Below are 18962 nucleotides of genomic sequence, written 5' to 3' on the forward strand. Positions count from 1 at the left end.
GCTGCCATTCTATTGGGGTTCAGCATCCTAGCATGTGGAACTCTCTGAATCCAACACTAATATCCATCTGAAACCTCCCTCTTCTTGTAAAGAACATGAAGAACAATGTTGTCCACAAGATGACTATAGCGCGACCGTCCATCCTCTATTGGAGGGTTCGGAAAACAAGATCCATAAACTAGTTTGAAGCGCATGCACAGAGGTGCTTGAACATCCATCAAGGTTATGTGCAGAAGGTTTGAGCTTCCATGTTTGTATCTTCATGACGTGTAGCAGCAATAAGACTTGAGCTCAACAAAGTTTCCAAATATGCAAGTACATATTATAAATACTATCAAGAGCAAACGCCATAGTATGTGCATGAACATAACACATGTTGTTGTCTTAATAATATCCAGTGTAATGTGTACACAAAAGACATGTCCATAAATATGAGAAGATTCTATTTCTTTGGCAACTACAGTGGCATAACTTTTCTATCAACCCCAAAGCAAAGTGTTCAACAGAGTCATCCTGAGCAGACTGTAGGAACAATTGAAGCTCAGTTACAAGAGTAACAAGCTGGTATGTTATTTATAGGAACAAATAAAATGGACGATTTCAAATGATAGTCATGATTAAAAAAAAAAGAATTCAATTAGGGGATCAATCCGATTTTATAGCATTTTATTTAATGGTAGAAGAATAAAATATTCACAATGTATCAGTGCACAAATACAAAAAATAAAATTATTCTCCAGAAGAAAAAGAAAGTAGCAGGTGTGCCCAGTAAATTAAATACAAAATCATTTGTTAGACAGTGTTTCGATGATGGTGTCTGAGACAAAAAATGAGAAAAAAATACACGGAAAAGATAATATGGTTTAACACTTCTTTGTACAGAATGAGAGATAACATTCAATGATCAATACAGCGTGGAGTGTTTCGAGGATTTCTGAGGCAGTGACATAAATGCCCAAATTTAGTCACACAGAGTAATGCACTGTTTGGCCCTAAAGAAGTTGTCTCCTGCAGTGACATATTGGAAGACACTGGAGTGGGCTTTGCAGTCTGGAGATAGAGTAGATGGAAGAGTGACTATCCACGGACGGCAGCCTGGACGTTGTTGATTCATCCTATCCAGAGTTGACCGGTGGGTAACATTGCAGAGAGGAAAAAATGTCAATTATGTGATTAAAATCTTGGTTGACTTTATACACCAACCCAGTCTTTGCACAGCTAAAAGGAAGGTCCAACATTATCTTCCAGCCATAACCTTATCTCTTCATTATTTCTTTTAACCCAGTTAATATTATTCTTCACTGTTTCCAGTGCTTGTTTCCTTGGTGTCGCTCCTGCTCCGGCATTTGGATATTTTGCAAAGAAATTTTCCATCTGCAATAACATCAGAGCAAAATAGAGGTTACTACAGGCAGAGACATAAACATATGGAATGAATTTCATCATATGAAATGAAGGACCACATGTGTCAAAATTGGAAATAGCGATTACCTAATTGCGATTTCTGTGAATCTAAATTAGGTAATCGCTATTCCTAATGTATGAAGCTCCATGAGTTGCATTTAGCGATTCCTAGTGGGTCGCAAATCTGCCTACCTCATGAATATTATTGAGATAGTTCGCAATGTGCGACCCATTAGGAATTGCTAAAGTCACAGGGATGGTGGCCTGCTGGAGTCAGCAGACCACCATGTCTGTGCTTGCTTTCAATAAAGCAATCATTTTGAAAAAATAACAGCCTGTCATCTTTAAAGGAAAACGGGTTGCGTTTAAAAAAGAAAAATGAAAACGTTTGCACTACCATTCATAAAGTGGAAGGGGTCCCTTGGAATAAATAAAATATTTATTGTCCTTTACCTGCCACAGCTGGATATCACTGTTGAATGCACCAGTTATTCTTGTTGGTAGCCGACCAAGGTTCCTGTCGTTGATAGTATATCTGAAACAAAACATCCTGGTCAAATAGTGTACTGCTCAATGCTCATCTAAATTTAACAAATGACATTTCAATTTCACAACCCAGAATGCATTGTATTTGTCAGACTTTCCAGCTAAAGTCGGGTATCTGCACAATGTTGAAGTACACTGCATCTGTCCAATAACCTAGAAATTGGCGGCATATATTTCTTTTGTGCTTTTGAGAGGGTCAGTTTCTTCTACATGAAGAATTTTATCTGTGATCTTGAAGAGTGTTGTGGTGTTGTGTACACTTGTAATGATCTCATATATTAGAATGTCTAGTTGGTTGTTAGGATGTATTGGTGCAATTGAAGGTTCTAACTCAATTGGCTGCTGAAGATTGCTGTGGCTGGCTGGGGTCTCTTGTACATGTAACTTATGAAAGAAGTTATCCTCATCTTATAGAGTCTCCGCTACCTTCTTCTGTGCAAAAAATCATTCACATGGAAGTCACCTGGAATTCAGAAAAGAATTCAGGAACTTCTGCTTCAAAAATGAGACTGTACGCTTACAGGCACATGCATCGTTGTTGGCTTTTGCGATTTCTTAATTGCGATTTTTAAGAAATCGCATTTAAGAAATCGCAAAAGCCTATGCATGAAGAAATCACTGAAAATGTTGCGATTTCTAAACATTCCTTAATTGCGACTCGCAAATTGCGAGTCGCAATTAAGGAATACCTCCCCTTTAGGCCTATAGAAATGAATGGGAATACATTCTCAATTTGCAATTAGCAATTGCCGAATCGCAAATTGAGAATGCGATTTCAAGGGTGCTTGGGGCGTCCAAAGGACACCCTGAGGCACCCCTGAAATCAATCTGTGCACATATGTTGTGCACACACATGCCCTGTGTGCACAACATGACATTTTGAAAAATGCACAAAAGTGCATTTTTCAAAGTTTTCGCAAATTACCATGAGGTTCAACCTCATGGTAATTTGCTCCCCCTAATTGCAAAATCTCTATTTTTTAAACTTTCATGCATTGCATTTAAGGAATCGAAAATGCGATTCCTTAAATGCAATCGCAATTTGAGAATTTCCAAATATTTGCGAATTCTCAAATTGCGAGGGCATTCACCCTTCATGCATCCCAAAAGCTGATTTTGCCATCGCAAACGGACGATTTTTGCGATTCGCACCTTTTGCGAACGCAAAAGCTTTGATGCATGTGCCTGATAGACACCTTCCTACATTACACAAAAAGCACACATTTACTACAAATCGAAGTCTAAAAGAAAACTACTTCAAGTGCAGGCCTATGGGAGTACATTTCTGTATTTGATTGAGAATCAAACATAGTTTGCTTAATACATTATAGCAAATGGTTTAAACATCAACCATATTCATGATTTCAGAGTTAGCAAATGTGATAGGAAACTCCTCCTGTGTCTTTAACATTCTGTATCCTAGAGGCAGACAATTAGAATTTCAGAAGGGAAAGTACGTTGTTCCGTGGCTGATCTCAGCTTATCTTCTGTTCATTTCGCTGACGATAGTGCTGAGGAGCTCTTGCTCCCTCCATAGACCTGAGCGGTAGATGCTTGATCACCTTAGAAAATGAATATTTGAGCTAAATCAGTCATATAAAGCAACACTTATTAAACAACTGGACTAGAATATGGCCATATACTGTGAGATGATTACAGAGAATTTGTACGGTCAACTGGTTGAAAAATGTCAAGATTGCATTGTTTGTTTTAGTGGAAGTGCATTAAAGGTATGATGAACATAAATGAATACGTTGTAGGTGTTCTAGTATAAAACACATGCAAATTTATATGATGGGTAGTTGAATTTTATTACACCAAGATAGTAACCTGATCTACCAAACCAATTGGTTATTATGAGAGCAACCCCAACCCAAATCAGCCTGAAGGATAAGGAGGAATTTTATCTGTGGCCAAGCAAGATGGCTGATTGGACACTCCTGACCAAGCTCCCACTGGTAACAGTGAAATCCTGACCTAATCCTCCAGTTTATGCAGCCATCTACCCCCCTTGCCCTCCTCCAGCAAACTACATTGTGGGAAGGCTGCCAGGAGATTCCTGCAGCACTCGGGTCCAGTTGAGTGTCAGAGACAGGCAGGTCATGGACCCACCGCATTGGATGCCCTAAATCCACGCCCTTGAACAGCTGCAGTCCCTGGTCACGCAGTGGGAGCCTGAAGGGGATTTCCTCTCTTTGCTCAAGAGTTGGGCGTGCTGAGAGAGCGGCCGGACTAGTTGAGCAGCCCTGTGACACCTGGTCTTGTTGCCGAGAGGAGCTGGGTTGGGCTAGCTATTTTGTACCGTGGCCGACTTCGCCAGCGGCAGGAGCCGATTGAACTAGCCCTTCTAGGAGCCCCCCTTTCAGGTACTGCAATAATGGCTGAGGACTTTGGGCACAATGTGTCTGGAGGGAGCCCTGTGAGGGTGGACGAACCACACCCTGCTGTTCAGCGAATACTGCGCACCATAAAGACTGCAGGACTCGTTGGCCCACCCTTCTGTAACCCTGTGCAGTGCCTCCCTGGGAGCCTTGATTATGCAGGAAGAGTCTCAATGAGAGCTGCCACAGCTGGACGCCCAATGGGTAGAAGACTGTGTTCATGGGAGGGCCTGGGGAAGAGGCCCCTGGTACAGTTGCACTTCTGGGGACTGCCTCTGGTTACTGCAAACCACACAAACCCCAATCCACAACCATAGGAGTGCCTGGACACCAGACCCTGTGGGCTGCTCCCTCTGGATCGGCCCTAGACTGTGGAGGGCTACAATGGACTATCAGCTGATGCCAGACCCTTGCGGTGTACATGGGAATCCCCAAAGGCGACACGAAAATTTGACCAGATCCTAAACCCTTGGACTGGTATTAGGGGCTCCTGCCATCATGGTAAAGGACAGGGAATCCAAACCCGCACAGTTGAACAAAATTGTCAATTACACACGTACCCTGCTGGCTGACTACCATGTAAAGGAGAAAGGGATGAAGGGCCCAGAGAAAAGAACTGAAGAGGCAGCGAGCTCAGCCCTGTCTATTGTAGATTTGCTGGCAGCAATACAAAGCTCACAAGATGATATGTTTAACAAAATCAATTAATAGATGTTACGTTACTCCTGACAGATGTATGGAAGGTGGCGGACGGAGTGACCGCCATGTAACAACCTGTTGACACCTTACAATAAGACTTACATAACCTGTGCACCACAGTCTTTAACCTTCGGAAGCTGACAACCCGACTGGATAAAAGTATAGAGGATTCTGAAGCACAATCCTGGAGGAACAATCTACGATTCATAGGCTTTCCAGAAAAGGTGGAAGGGCAACTCGCCGAACTGTTCCTAAAGGAATGGATTACTACGGACCTTCTTCCAAAAAGACTATCTACAGTCTTCATGATTGAGAGGGCTCACAGAGCACTTGCTTACCTACCAAAACCTGAAGTCAGTGGACTAAAATTGCCCACTTGTTATCTTTACTGACCGTGATGCCATCCTTCAATTTGTCCGAATACGGGGCCCTCCCCTGTTCCAGTTGAAAACCATCCCTATATTCCTCAACTACACACAAGACTGCAAGAACAACAAAAAACTTTCATTGCGGTCAAAAAGAGAATCAGGGACATGAACTTGAAACACAGCCTGCTCTTTCCAGCCAAGCTACATGTCCAATATGAAGGGAAGGTGCTGTTCTTTTTTAGTTCTGGGGAAGCCAGTGACTGGTTGGACACCCTGGCGCAGACCACTAGCCAGAGTATGGTACAAGAGGATCAGCTTATCCCAAACACACAGAGACAATCTGCCCACCTCAGAAGGAAGTGATGATGGAGGAGTCTTGCAATAACTGACACTGGGAGAAAATTGTAGTCTGTCCAGATGGTACACTCCGGGCCACGAACGTGGCATAGTACTTGAGAAACTCATTCCAGAGATGCTGCAGTGACCGTGGCACAGCCAATGACAGCACTTGCTTGGAGCGATCCCCACAATCTGTCAACTTGGCTTTGAGATACTATGAGTACCTTTGGAATGGTGCCAGGCAGAAGGACTTCTACTCCACCTGGAGCAGACAATGATAGAACTGACACAGACCGTATGGTAAAACTGGTCAGGGTTGGAGATTTTTATTCAACCGTTAACAGGGGGAGGGAGATTGAATGATTAATATATACTATGGTTGACTATTCTTCCGTTCTAATATGCCAACGGGAGAGGATTAGAAGAGAGGCGAGTAGACCCAGAGAGGGAGATTGAGTGCTTTCGGCCGAGCACCCTGTCCCGAGTCCTTACCAGCAGAAGTTGGCCTCTGACTGGCCAGTTGCTGGGCAGGAGGTTCAAGCTCAGTAGCCCATGGGGAGGGGGAGTGGGATTGGGTAGAAGTTCTGTTCTCAAATGTTTGAATGGTTGCGGAACTGCATGTTGCTCTTGTACACTATGGTCCCAGCTGTTGAGCCCAGCATGTCTTCTTAGAGGAGTGCTGGGCAGGAAGACATCCCTACCGGCGGGTTTACTAATACCCAAAGATGACAGAACATGCAACTGAACTAATATCCTGGAATGTCCGGGGCATTGCCCAATTTGAGAAGCATAGGAGGGCACATGCCTATCTGAAACGCTATAAAATGTCTATTAAATTTTTACAAGAAACACCTGGATGGGGAGCCTGCATAACTTGCCTCTGAAAATGATGGTGAGGGCAGTTGTATGCCACCTCATGCTCTAGCTACGCCCAAGGTATGCTGATATTGGTGGCCCCCAGGATACCATTTCATCATAGAGGTAATGTTCTAGATCCAGAGGGTCGGTACTTAATACTACATGGAACCCTAGACGGCTAGAAAGCCTGCCCGTTAAACGTTTATGCACCAAATAGTAGCTGCCCGACTTTTACACCGAGCGAGGTCGCAGTGGCTGCCTTGCCCTATCTCGCCATTGACATTATTATGGTGGGAGACTGTAATTTTGTCCTAAACCCTATCATAGACCGAGAATCACCCAAAGTTCATGCTAAACCCCATCTGACCGGAGCACTGCGCGTCATGATGCAAGATTTGCACCTTCTCAACATATGGAGAGACAGACATCCACAGGAAAAAATATTTTCCTGTTACACTCCCACAGCAGGAACCCACAGCCGGTTGGACTATTGCCTGTTCTCCAGTCATATAGCCCAAAGAGTGTTGGGATCTGGTGTACCTGGCCTGCAATCTATCAGACCACTCCCCTGTTCTTCTGAATTTTGGGAGGGAGCGCAGAGGCCCAACGATACTACTTTTGTGCCAGAAGGGTGTGGGTTCAGACAGACCCTCTTTTCGAGTCCATAGTCAGCGACACACTAACACACTATTTTCATGAGAACTTGGGTACCTCTGTGAGTAGAGCTATGGACTGGGAGGCGATGAAGACCGTTCTCCAAGGGTTATGTCTCAAGACAATCTCAGGGGGTTAAACAAACAACTGGAAAGGTATATCCAAGCATGTGAGAGAGACCTAGGAGACATCGAAGCAGTGTTTCATTTACACCGACATATCAGTGGACTGGAGTAGGGCCCATAAAGGTTTACTAAATGACTGGCTTAGACTCAAAAAAACATACGTACACTGCATATTTCCAAAGGCTACAAGCAAAAGGAAATAAAACTGGAGTGATTTTGGCCCGATTGGTCAGGGCAGAGAATCCCCAGACTCCGATTCTGACTCTACACGATCATACAGGATGCCTAGTCTGTACAAAGGTGGCCATTAACAAAGTATTTCAATCCCATTTATGTAAAACCAACGCTAGACAAGAGACATGTCAGGTGGGTTGTCCTGAGGACTACTTGAAGGATATCCCACTCCCATACTTCGAACCTTGATTTAGACGACCATGACACGCTGGATAGATCTATCATGCACAAGTAGATTCTCTCTGTGATTTGTGGAATAAAAATGGCAAAAACATTGGGAAGATATGGTCTTCCCACTGAGTTCTGCCACAGCTATGCAGATACAGTAGCCCATAAACTCTTGGAGGTCTATGAAGAGGCATTTCAGAGGGACATCCCTCTTGTCCACAATTAGCGACTTTGTGATAGTGATGGCGCAAAAGCCTTACAAGGACCCTACAGAAGCCTCTGCATACAGATCTATCTCCCACTTGAATGTCAATGTTAAACTCCTCAGTGGTATATTAGCAGCTTGTCTTCTTCCCTATCTGCATTCCCTAATGCACATGGATCAATCAGGATTCATCCTGAAGAAAAGTACTCTGCACAGTTTGAGACAGCTCTCTCATATTTTTCATGCCCCACATCTGCTTAATGATGCCTATGCCTTAGCACTGTAAGATATCGAACTATCATTCCACACGTTAAACTGGACATCTCTCTGGCATGTGTGGAGAAAAGTAGGAATAGGTCCTAAATTTTGGATCTGGCAGCTCTATACGGCCCCTTGTGCTAGAGTGCTCTAGGGAGGAAAAGTCTTAGATCTGTTCAGCTTCCATAGAGGGGCTAAGAAGGGATGTCCTCTGTCACCGCTCCTGTTCGTGCTCATGATGGAGCCGATGGGTGAGAGATTGCACTGGACGATGGGCCCTTGAGGGATTATAATGGTCTCCCTCTACACTGACAACGCATTCGTTTATCTGAGACAGCCAATATATTCTGTGCCCATGCTTTTGAATGTGATGCAAGAGTTCAGAAAAATCTCTGGGCTCTATGTGAAACCAACCAAATCGAAATCATTCTTGCTGGGTTCCCTGATCAGAGTATCGATTGAGATGCTCCTGAATGTAGAGCTTCCTTGTGAACTGAATGGTATTTGCTATCTTAGCATTCGACTGGCATAGACCGAATAATCTTTCTTGGAGCTTAATATTGGAAGGGTGGTGAAGGGACTGCGCACGTCCGTGAGGTTTTGGATAGATCTCCCACTCTCTGTCATGGGTAGAATTGCTATAATGAAAATAATAATGCTCCCTATATGTCTTTACGCACTGCAAGGCACTCTATACACTATCCCTAGACACTACGTCAAAATGATTCATAGCCTCAGAGCAGATCTGTTGTTGGCTAACAAACTGAAATGCGTAGGGCTCACCACTCTAAAAGGACCTGGAGCCTTGAGGGTCTGGAGGTTCCCAACACAGAACTCTACTATATAGCGATACATTTGCAACAGACAGTTCACTGGCTCTACCCTGAAGACACTTGAGAGAAAACCTATCTGACGGGCTCCCATGCTGAGAATGCTTTACCTGAATTGTTGATGAGTGGGTCTCAGGTTCCACCAGAAACACCTTAGTTATACATCAAGCATCCAAAGTGGGAGGGAGCAGTCAGAGGGGTGCTAAGGCGTGCACCTTATGCCCCTGACCTGCCACTGAAGATTGACAGCCATTCCGGTATAGCAGAGTCCTTGCCGATACTGAGCTAGAAAGATGGAGAATGCAGTACTTTAGGCAACTTGTATCCTGGGAGGGGTGATTCATCCCAGGGGATGATGCCATGGAATTCTTTGCCCTAGGTATGGGACAGTTTAAGCAATATGCTAACATTTCTGCCACATAGCGTGAGCTTTGGCCAACCTTCCCAGATACTCCACCATGCTACAACACCCTGGTAACAATGTTGGGACTTGCAGGGGGGCCGTCTGCTGATTTCACATATTTTAAGGAGGCTGCACAGCGACCTCCCAGAAACGGGGTACAACCTTTACAACGAAGGTTTTACAACGTGGTACTGTTACCACGCAACTTTTACAACGCAAGTCGTTACAACGACTTGTGATGGGGGCCACTCCAGGATAGTAAATAGTTTAATTTACTATCCAACTCCTTCCCTACTATACACGGGGACTGGAGTTGGAATAGTAAATTAAAATATTTATTAACCAGCACCCCCCAACGCAAGTCGTTGTAACGACTTGCGTTGTAAATGTTGCGTAGTAACGGCACGCGCTGTAAAAGTACGCGCTGTAACATCGTACATCCCCCAGAACCGCCACTTCCCATCCAGACTCAATGGTATGGAATACTAGGTGGACCGGTGTCGGGGAAAGAATGGTTGTGAATACACAAGGGGATCCACACTTTCAGCTCCAATGCCGGATTTAAATTGATCCAACATAATTATGTCCATCTGGCCTAACGGCTTGGGCGGTCGACCTCGAATCTAGGGAAATAAGTTTGAGTCTCGGCAATGACGCTGAACATCCTGTGATTCTGGGCAAATCAATTAATCTCCCCATGCCTAACAAAAATGATTGTATCCTCATAAAGTGAAACTGTTGCTATGTAAAGCGCCCTGATTCCCGATTCGGGTGAAGTTTGCGCTATATAAAACTCTGTAAAAAAAAAAAAAACGAACAAACTATATTGCGCCTCAAAAACTTTGCATGCTTTATATCCTGCCCGGTCAGATACTTGCCCCCACTGCGCAGAAACCTAGCAGCAGACTTTATGCATATGGTATGGTCTTGTGTGATTTAATTTCCCAATTGGCAGGCGGTGCTAGAAAATCTGAACAGGGCTACTGGCTGGCACATGCAATTGGAATTGCGACAGGGGTTACTCGTTCTGATTCTCTCCCCCTCCAACAAGTTACTTGGCAGGACGTTTGTCCTACTTGGCTTGTTATTACCAAAATGCCAAATAGCTATAAAATGACTAGGTGTAGAACCCCTAAGTATATGGAGTGGCTCAGGGACATCACTGAATGGGGAACGGCTGAGGAAATCCAGATAAAACATGTCTGTAAAGACAAAAAACTGGAAGATGACTTGAGAGTTAGGGCAGCCATGCTGTCTGCTTTGAATCTCCTACAGATACATAACCTGGGAACCAGCTAGGTGTGAAAAAGGTTAAGTGCTGGATCCTCTTAGGCAGTGTACTCAAATGTCAATGACAGACTTGTCTTTATAAAGCTATGATGCATTCTATACTCTAGAAAGCTATGTGCAGGAGCAAGAGGGGCTGGGACGGTTCTTGGGGATTGTCTACATGATCTTATTACAGTTTATGTACTAAATGTAAAGCAGCCTTGCAGCTTATTAATATTGTCAATTGCATTCTAGAAAATGTTATTAAAGATCATTTTAAAAAAAGGAAGACTTTTATCGCAGGGAAAGGTAATCAAGAAAGGAACAGAGAGATGTACAAATGCAAAAAAAATAATGTCAGTCAGTTTAGGCATATGCTAGTCATACCTAAAATACAATGGAATCTACAGAAATTGCTGATATCTTGGCTTCTGTTTCTGTGTTTCAAATATGGGCTAAATGGAGAATTGCAAAGCTTGATTTAAAGATCTGAGTGGTATTCTCAATATCTACTTACATGCTTTGTTTATCATTGTGCTGTCTTAATATGGAGTTGAGGATTATTCTTATTCTCTAGCCGTCACCCGTTAAAGTTGTTGATTAGATGAGAGGCACTGCTTAACAATAAATAGATAGCTCAAGTGCATTAGGTCTCCTGTGTCAGTCAGACCCTGCTCCTCACACACTTGCCTGGCTCCAGAGGCTCTAATTCTTTTTTAGGGCTAGCGCATGAGTCTTGCTTTGCGAGACACTGTTGTTAACAAAAGGGCTGGGAGCCTGCCCATTGCTTATCATTTGTTGTCTTGCGTGGCACTCTTCTTTACAGCCTCGTAATTTGTCAAGGCAGGCCTAAGATCCTTTCTGTTCCACTCTGTAGAACAGGGACCAATCACTGATTGATTCAGCTTAATAAGTGCACATCCGCTGCTCCCGATGTGATTGAGGTTCTATTTTGTTCTTTTTAACTTTTAGTGCCCTGCAAACAGAAGGCATGTGGTCAGCAAAAATGTGCCCACAGGACAAACAAAACTGCAAAGATGTATTTTCTATAGTTAACTTTCTTTTATTTTCCCAAGTTCTCTTTTCTCACATTGCTCTTGTGTGTTTTTGTCTTTATTTGTGGGCTCAGTTCTCAAAAGATGAGGATTATATTATGCAAAGAGACATTGTTTCTTCCTTATGTGTAAGTTTTAAAATGATGCTTTAATACATACATTTAATACATTTTCGAGCAGTTCACCCAAATTCAACCCACTCCATTAAGCCCCACTCCAATCCACACCAATGCACTTCACCTCACCCAATACCAATCTGACCCACTCAATCAAATCCACCCCATTCTAAACCACTCACCCCATCCAATCCACTCCAATTCTCCCAACCCATGCCACTACAATCTGTCCCATTACATTCTGCCCCATTACAAGCTAATGCAATCTGCCCCACTCTAATCCAAAACAATGTGCCAGACTCCAATCTGCTTCACTCCAGTCCAAAACAACCTGCCCACTCCAATCACCCCACTCCAATTTGCCACACTCCAATCCAAAACAGTCTGTCCAACGCCAATCCATCCCACTCCAATCTGCCACACCCTGATCTGCCTCACTCCAATAGACCCCACTCCAGTCTGCCCTACTCCTGTCTGCCCCATTCCAATCCACTCCAATCCATCCCACTCCAATCTTCTCAACTCCAATCCAAAACAATCTGCCCCCACTCTATTCTGCTCCACTGCAATCTACCTCACTGCAATCTACTCCACTCTAATCTGCCTACTACAATCTCCCCCACTCTTTGCATTTAAGCTCCAAGCACTCCAAAGTCAAATTCAAGCCTGTGCTGTACGTAGATTTCCAATGTCTTTTATTCAGACATTATATTTCATATTCCATATGACAGTTCCTTTGTACAAAATTCACAACCAAACATAACAGCTTCATGCCGACACGTGAATCGTTCGTTTTGTAAGACAAGGCTTAATCAGGGCTTTATCATCACAACTTTTCACACAATTACTGTATAACTACACCTGAACTTAGATTACTGAAGAGTTTCTCAGCAATCTTTTCTCTGTCTGCCAGATCCGACATTTTTTAGATACAAACAATTATCACAGTTAAAAATCAATACCAGGAGGTGCCGCACAACCAAACAAAAATAGTTATAATGTTATTGGTGACTTGGGAAGTGGCGCACACACCAATATGGTCTCCAGTTGACACAATAGAAATACAAGTTTACATAGGGTGCTTGAGGAGGAGGTGGAGCCACCAACTCTTCCTGAATGGGAAAGTAGACAACAGTCTTTTCCTCACAATTTGCGTTTAAGGTCCAAGCACTCCAAAGTCAAATTCAAGTCTTTGCTGTATGTAGAGTTCACATGTCTTATATTCAGACATTATATTTCATATTCCATATGACAGTTCCTTTGTACAAAATTCACAACCAAACATAACAGCTTCATACCACAGCTTCAAGCCAACACATGTTTCGTCCGTTTTGTAAGACAGGACTTCTTCAGGGCTATATCATCACAATTGTTTTACACAATTACTGTATAACTACACCTGAACTTAGATTACTAAAGAGTTCCTCAGCAATCTTTCTTTGGGCTGTATTTCAGAATATTGAGGATATAAATATCATATCCATAACCAGATAGTAGGCTGAATCTATAAGAAAACGCAATCCCCACATTAAAATGTGTTCTTGGCATATATTATTATAGGATGTAGAACACTCATACATCAATGGTAGCATGATTTATCATCCAGTACCCTACGCATTCAAGGAAGATACCATGCCTGAATGTACTTCACAATAGAAGCTCTTTATGAGGAAGATCTTTTAGTATTAGATGGGATCATGAAAGAGCATTGGCTACAATTATTTAGTGATACATCACTGGAAATGGAATAAAAGATTGCTACTTATATTTTAAATATGATTAACCTCCTGGGGGCCCTTAAAAGCAATTGTATGCTGTTTTTATACTATTTGCTAGATGTTTACATCAATTATATTCCATGTGTTTTTTGATGTGTGATGTTTTCTCAATAATCTTTGATCATGAAAAACCATATTATGTATAAAGTATATTTTTTAAAATCTGTGTTTTTTTAATCATTGTGATAACAGAATAAAGACTATTGACTGACTGTGATAAAATGTCACTGATGAGGTTAAACACTAATTAAGGATGTTCGGAATTATTATTATTCCTACAGCTAAAGATTAGGTCTATATGTTTCAGCCATCCACTATGCCCAGATAGTCAGTAGCATTCCTAAGGACCAAGGATACATACCACTGTACCTATTTAAATGATGAGCAGTTAATGAAGGGAAGAAGAATCAATTAAAAAAAGTTTATACTTGCAGTTAGAATATCAGTCAAGCAATTCCCTCTGAAGAGAATGCAGGCCATAGGAGGAAATATCAATATCATATCTTGACAACTATATGACTATAGAGAGGTACCATTGTTCTCCATCTATGGAGCAAGTGTCCTTACACTTAGGGGCCGATTCCGATCTCGGTCGGAAGGGCATCGAATCGGGTTCGGCATTAGCAGACCCGATTCGGAGGCTGAATTTCCGTCCGGTTCATACACGGGTCCGGACGTCGAAGTACGATGTGAACAAGCGCGAAATCTCCGTCCAAATCGTTTCCAGGTCCGAACCGCTCTGTACGTCTCAGCCGTAAGCTAACCATGGCGCGCAATGGAGGCGAATTCCGACCGAGCCAGTACGATGCTCGATTCGGACAGCCGGATCGAGTTGGAGCTTCCGGCTCGCAATAGCTCCCGGAGTTGGGCTTTGGGGGTCTGCATCGGACCCCCTGTTACCCGCACCCTTACGCCTCGGACACAGGGGGAGACCCATGGGTCTCCCCAACACAGGCATGTATGGTGCGGATGGCACCAATGCGTACCCACTGTAGGGGGCGCACTTGTCTGCAACATACCCATTCAATCAATGGGAGCCCATGTATGCGTCGTACAATCGGCTCCCATTGACTTCTATGGGAGTCCGACCGAACCGAGTCCGACAGCAAACGGCCGCATCGTACTCGCTCGGTCGGACTGCAGGAGTCCGGCTCGGTCGGAAAACACATTGGACCCGGCTCGGTCGGAGTGCTTTCCAACCAAGATCGGAATCTGCCCCTTAGGGATTAGGGAGTTAAGGGCCATATGTATCAACACATTTCCCCATTGACACAGAATGGGCAAACCCCTTTGATACATCTGGCCCTAAGTAAAGTAAATCCATGTTTACCCATATATACCTGCTTTGACAATATCCTAGTAGTTGATATTTTTATGGCATACAATTTTATCCAGAATATTCTGGTGCAACACAGTTACAGTAGGACATTGGGGAATGTATGTCCAGAACTAGACCTAAACCATGCTTAACTGACCCAATGTACAAACCTAATCAGGATTTTCTCTATTTACTCCACCACAATCACTTCTTTCATCCTGTGGCCCTTCATGAAATTGTTGAAACCACTAGTATGCTCTCTTTGAGCAAAAGCACTCAGAATAATATTTTATCTGGTTGACCCTCTACTTAATCAATTGTAAGTGAAGTCAGACACCAAATGCCTTAAATAAAGGTAACAGAAAATAGTAATTATGTGCTACAATTATATTCCTGCTCATGTTAGATTTTTGCACTCCATTCAGGTTGAGGGCAAATGCCAGGTGGCAAAATTACTTCACAGAACACACAAATGGGTATTATTACAGCAAAGGTCCAAACGTAATCGAGTGGAAAATACACAAAATCAAGTAAGTAACCACTCATTACGCATCATTTTCTAAGGGAAAAGTGCTAATTTGTAAGTTAAAGTCCCAAACATGTCCTATTGCCCTCTAGCCTTTCCTCCCTTTCTAACTTCAAATGCTTAATGGAGGCTTAGGCAACATTTTGTTTTGGCAGTACAATGACTGCAATGATATTTATTGCAATCTCACAAGGTGCATTCATTTTCCTTTGCTGAAAACACTCAGCCTTCTGAAAGAATTTTAAAACAATGAATAAGAAATGTATATAACCCATTTGCAAATTTATTTTGGGAAATATTGTCAGGTGTGTTTCCTGCTACCCTCTTCCCAGATCCTTTACATTAAGAACCCTGGAAAAATGTATGCCAGCTTTTCAACAAAAGTCCTTATAAAACTCACTGTACTTCTCTTCATATGCACTTGGATAATTGTAATTTGGAGGCTTGGAAATATTCAAGGACAGAATAGCATGATGAATTTGTGGAACAGTCCTGATATCATTATCAATCCAGCAGACGATTAAGATGTGAGGATCATGATGAAGCCCAGAGGATGGAAGAAAGAAGATATGGATTTGGAATAGGAAGAACTGCTGGATAATTTGTGTGACCATTTGCTCTGCATGGCCTAAACAAAGAGGGAGCTGACTGTTACATCCTCCTTTTGACGGACATTGTTTCAATATTTCAGTATGTAAATTAGTTTGGAAATCACTCATGAAAGGGACATCACAAAGGATTTCTGGAACTGCTGTGCAGTTCGCCACAATTCTTTTCAATCAAAATATTCAATGGACCTCTCTAACATTTAAGAAGATTAAATTTACAGCTAACTCAGAAAAATATAAATTGGATATTCTACGAAGTGTGTCTTCTGTTCCTCAAAATTAACTCTGCACCTTTCGCATAGTTATAAAAGCAATTGACCTTGGACTTTAACTAGGTACAACACTTGACACCGACCGGTAATCTCAAGCTTAAAAAACTTTTTACTAATTTGATTGCACTCTGAGACTTAGGATGTTCCTCAGTTTGACTGGGGAATTGTGGCATATACCAACTGGAGAGTGTGGCCTCCGGGATGGCCCTTGTATACAGGTCATGCACAAACAAGTCTGTCAGGAAATTCCAGTGACCTGGAAGATTTATATTTGACTTATATTGTTACCCATGTCCAAATAATTGGCTTTCACATACACCATGAACTTAGAATACATGAGAATCAAAAGATCTGAGTCACCTAGTATCTTGGAAAAGATGACTGCGTGACTAAAAAATCACAAAGGTACCTCGCTTGATGTTCAATTCTGGAGTTACGATTTTCACCACAAATCTACATTTATTACCTACAGGAGCTATTAAGGCCTCTAATAGATATTAGCAAGCATTTTGGAAAACTGAAGGTCCACCAATTCAATGAAAAGTACAAGGAAAGAAAACACTTTTATGTTTCAGACCTCTACTTCAAACCTGTGCTAGGACTCCAATATTTGCCAATTACTTTTTGATAAATTCTAAATCTTGTCTCGTTGGAGCTGCAATGTTAAGAGCCAGACAGATGAAAATTAATAGACATTAGAAGTTTTTTTAATTAAATTAACTTCAAGATGGAATTCTGACATTTCACAATGTTACTTCTGAAAATAATTATGACAATCTGCGAAGTTAAATGTGCTCAAACAACTGCACACAATTTTCTGTACAGTTATTTTGCTGCAATGACAGCAGAATATTCAAGAACTAGGGGCCAAATGTATGAAGACTTTTAACAGCTGTAAAGGGTTCTGATTTGCAGAATTGGACCGTTTGAAATTGCAAAATTGTCTTTTGTTATGCACAAAATTAAATTTAAATTCAGTAATACCAATGTAGTTTGGCGAATAAATACTGATTAGCGTATTTTAAAAGGGGTGTGTTTAGGCTTTCTCTCTCAAATACTGAATAGAATTGGTATGTATTAATGTTTTGTGACCAAATTCTGGTAGCAAAACATTAATCTTTTACTACCTCCTATGAGGAGATAGGAAACACGTCGCAAATGGAAAGGAGTTCCTAAGGGAACCTTCCCCCTTTGTATGTGTTGACAAAAACAATTTTGAGAGTAGGCAGTGGTCTATTGGAATAGGCAGTAGTCCCATGGATCAGTACATACTCTCAAAAAACTGAAATGAACACTTCCATTTTTATTTTAAACATGTCCCATTTTCCTTTAAGAAAAATGGGTGCAATTTAATAAAAGTTCTTTATTTAAAAGCAATCACAGTCATAGTGGTCTGCTGACCTCAGCAGGCAACCATCGCAGTGATGGCTGCAGTTCCTATTGGGTTGCAGTTTGCAACCTACATCATTAATATTCATGAGGTAGGTCGAATTGCAATCCACTAGGAAACTGTAATTTGTGAACTGACCTATAACCACATACGTCGGTTCGGAAATAGCCTTACTGGTCACAAAAATACTGGTCGCTAATTGAGACCAGCATTTTGGAACCAGTTTTTTGTACATCTGGCCCCAAGTTAAATTTGGAGTCATCCCACTTTAGTCTGTACCTATTTCACAGTACTTACTTTGTGGACCTTTTATGGATGACTATTTTGCTTCGCTTCACGATGTGAGTTTTACTATTCACATTAATCAACTCATTTTCTGAACATCCATAGATTTAGGACTTGAATATTTTTGTTCCTTAAAGTGGGGAATATGTACCTTAGGGGCTGCTGTCACAGGATGTTTGGGAGTTTCTCAATGGTGTTTATTTATTTGTGTTGGTTTCTATCACAAACAAGTCACCATGTCCATTGCTGCAATGTAAGGTACTGATTATAGGGCTTTTGAGATTAGGGGAATGAATGGATCATTAAAACATATCTTCTGGGATAGCTGGAGAAAATGTTTATATTCTTGATAATAAATAATCTGCTGTGAGGACAATGATGAGGGCTACTTTAAATGGATGATGGTGACACTGCATCATGGAATACAAGTAGCTGAACTCCAAGGGCCTGATTCTGAACTCGCTAGGAAAGCCCTCCATACAAATCGGATCTGGTGGGCTTTCCTAGCGAAACACGCTGTGCGAGTCAGACTGAGCGAGTACGATGCAACCGCATGGTTACGGACTCGGTTCGCTCGGACTGCCATAACACTCTACGGGAGCTTGTGTATGGATGCGTACACAGGCTCCCATAGTAAAGAAGGGGTGGTTGGGAAAAAGCATACACACCGTGGTGGGCACCCCATGTTGCTCGACACAATGAGTATGCTTGGATCAGGGGGGCCAATGCGCACCCCCGTGACCGATACAGAGGTCTTCAGGTGGAGGGGTGCCTGCTCTGGCCCCCAAAAATCCGATTCCGACAGCTGCTTCATCTCGCTGAGACCGAGTTGATACAGCTGTCTGAATCGTGCATCGTACTCAATCGTTTTGA

At 42.4% G+C, this 18962-nt stretch overlaps 1 protein-coding gene across 1 annotated transcript in view; it reads right to left on the bottom strand.

The window, feature by feature from the left end:
* Window positions 1-649: 649 nt before the first annotated feature.
* Window positions 650-18962, bottom strand: part of ENPEP (glutamyl aminopeptidase) — a 354204-nt gene continuing 335891 nt past the window's right edge. Inside the window, exons 19-20 of the mRNA XM_086961606.1 lie at window positions 1858-1939; window positions 650-1374 (exon numbers count right to left, since the gene is read on the bottom strand). Of these exons, the coding sequence (XP_086817732.1) occupies window positions 1219-1374; window positions 1858-1939 (238 nt within the window). The 3' untranslated portion in view covers window positions 650-1218. The remainder of the gene's footprint in view (window positions 1375-1857; window positions 1940-18962) is intronic.

Source organism: Lissotriton vulgaris, chromosome 3_1 (genome assembly GCF_964263255.1).
Source record: "Lissotriton vulgaris chromosome 3_1, aLisVul1.2, whole genome shotgun sequence".
In the NCBI taxonomy this organism is placed as follows: domain Eukaryota; kingdom Metazoa; phylum Chordata; class Amphibia; order Caudata; family Salamandridae; genus Lissotriton; species Lissotriton vulgaris.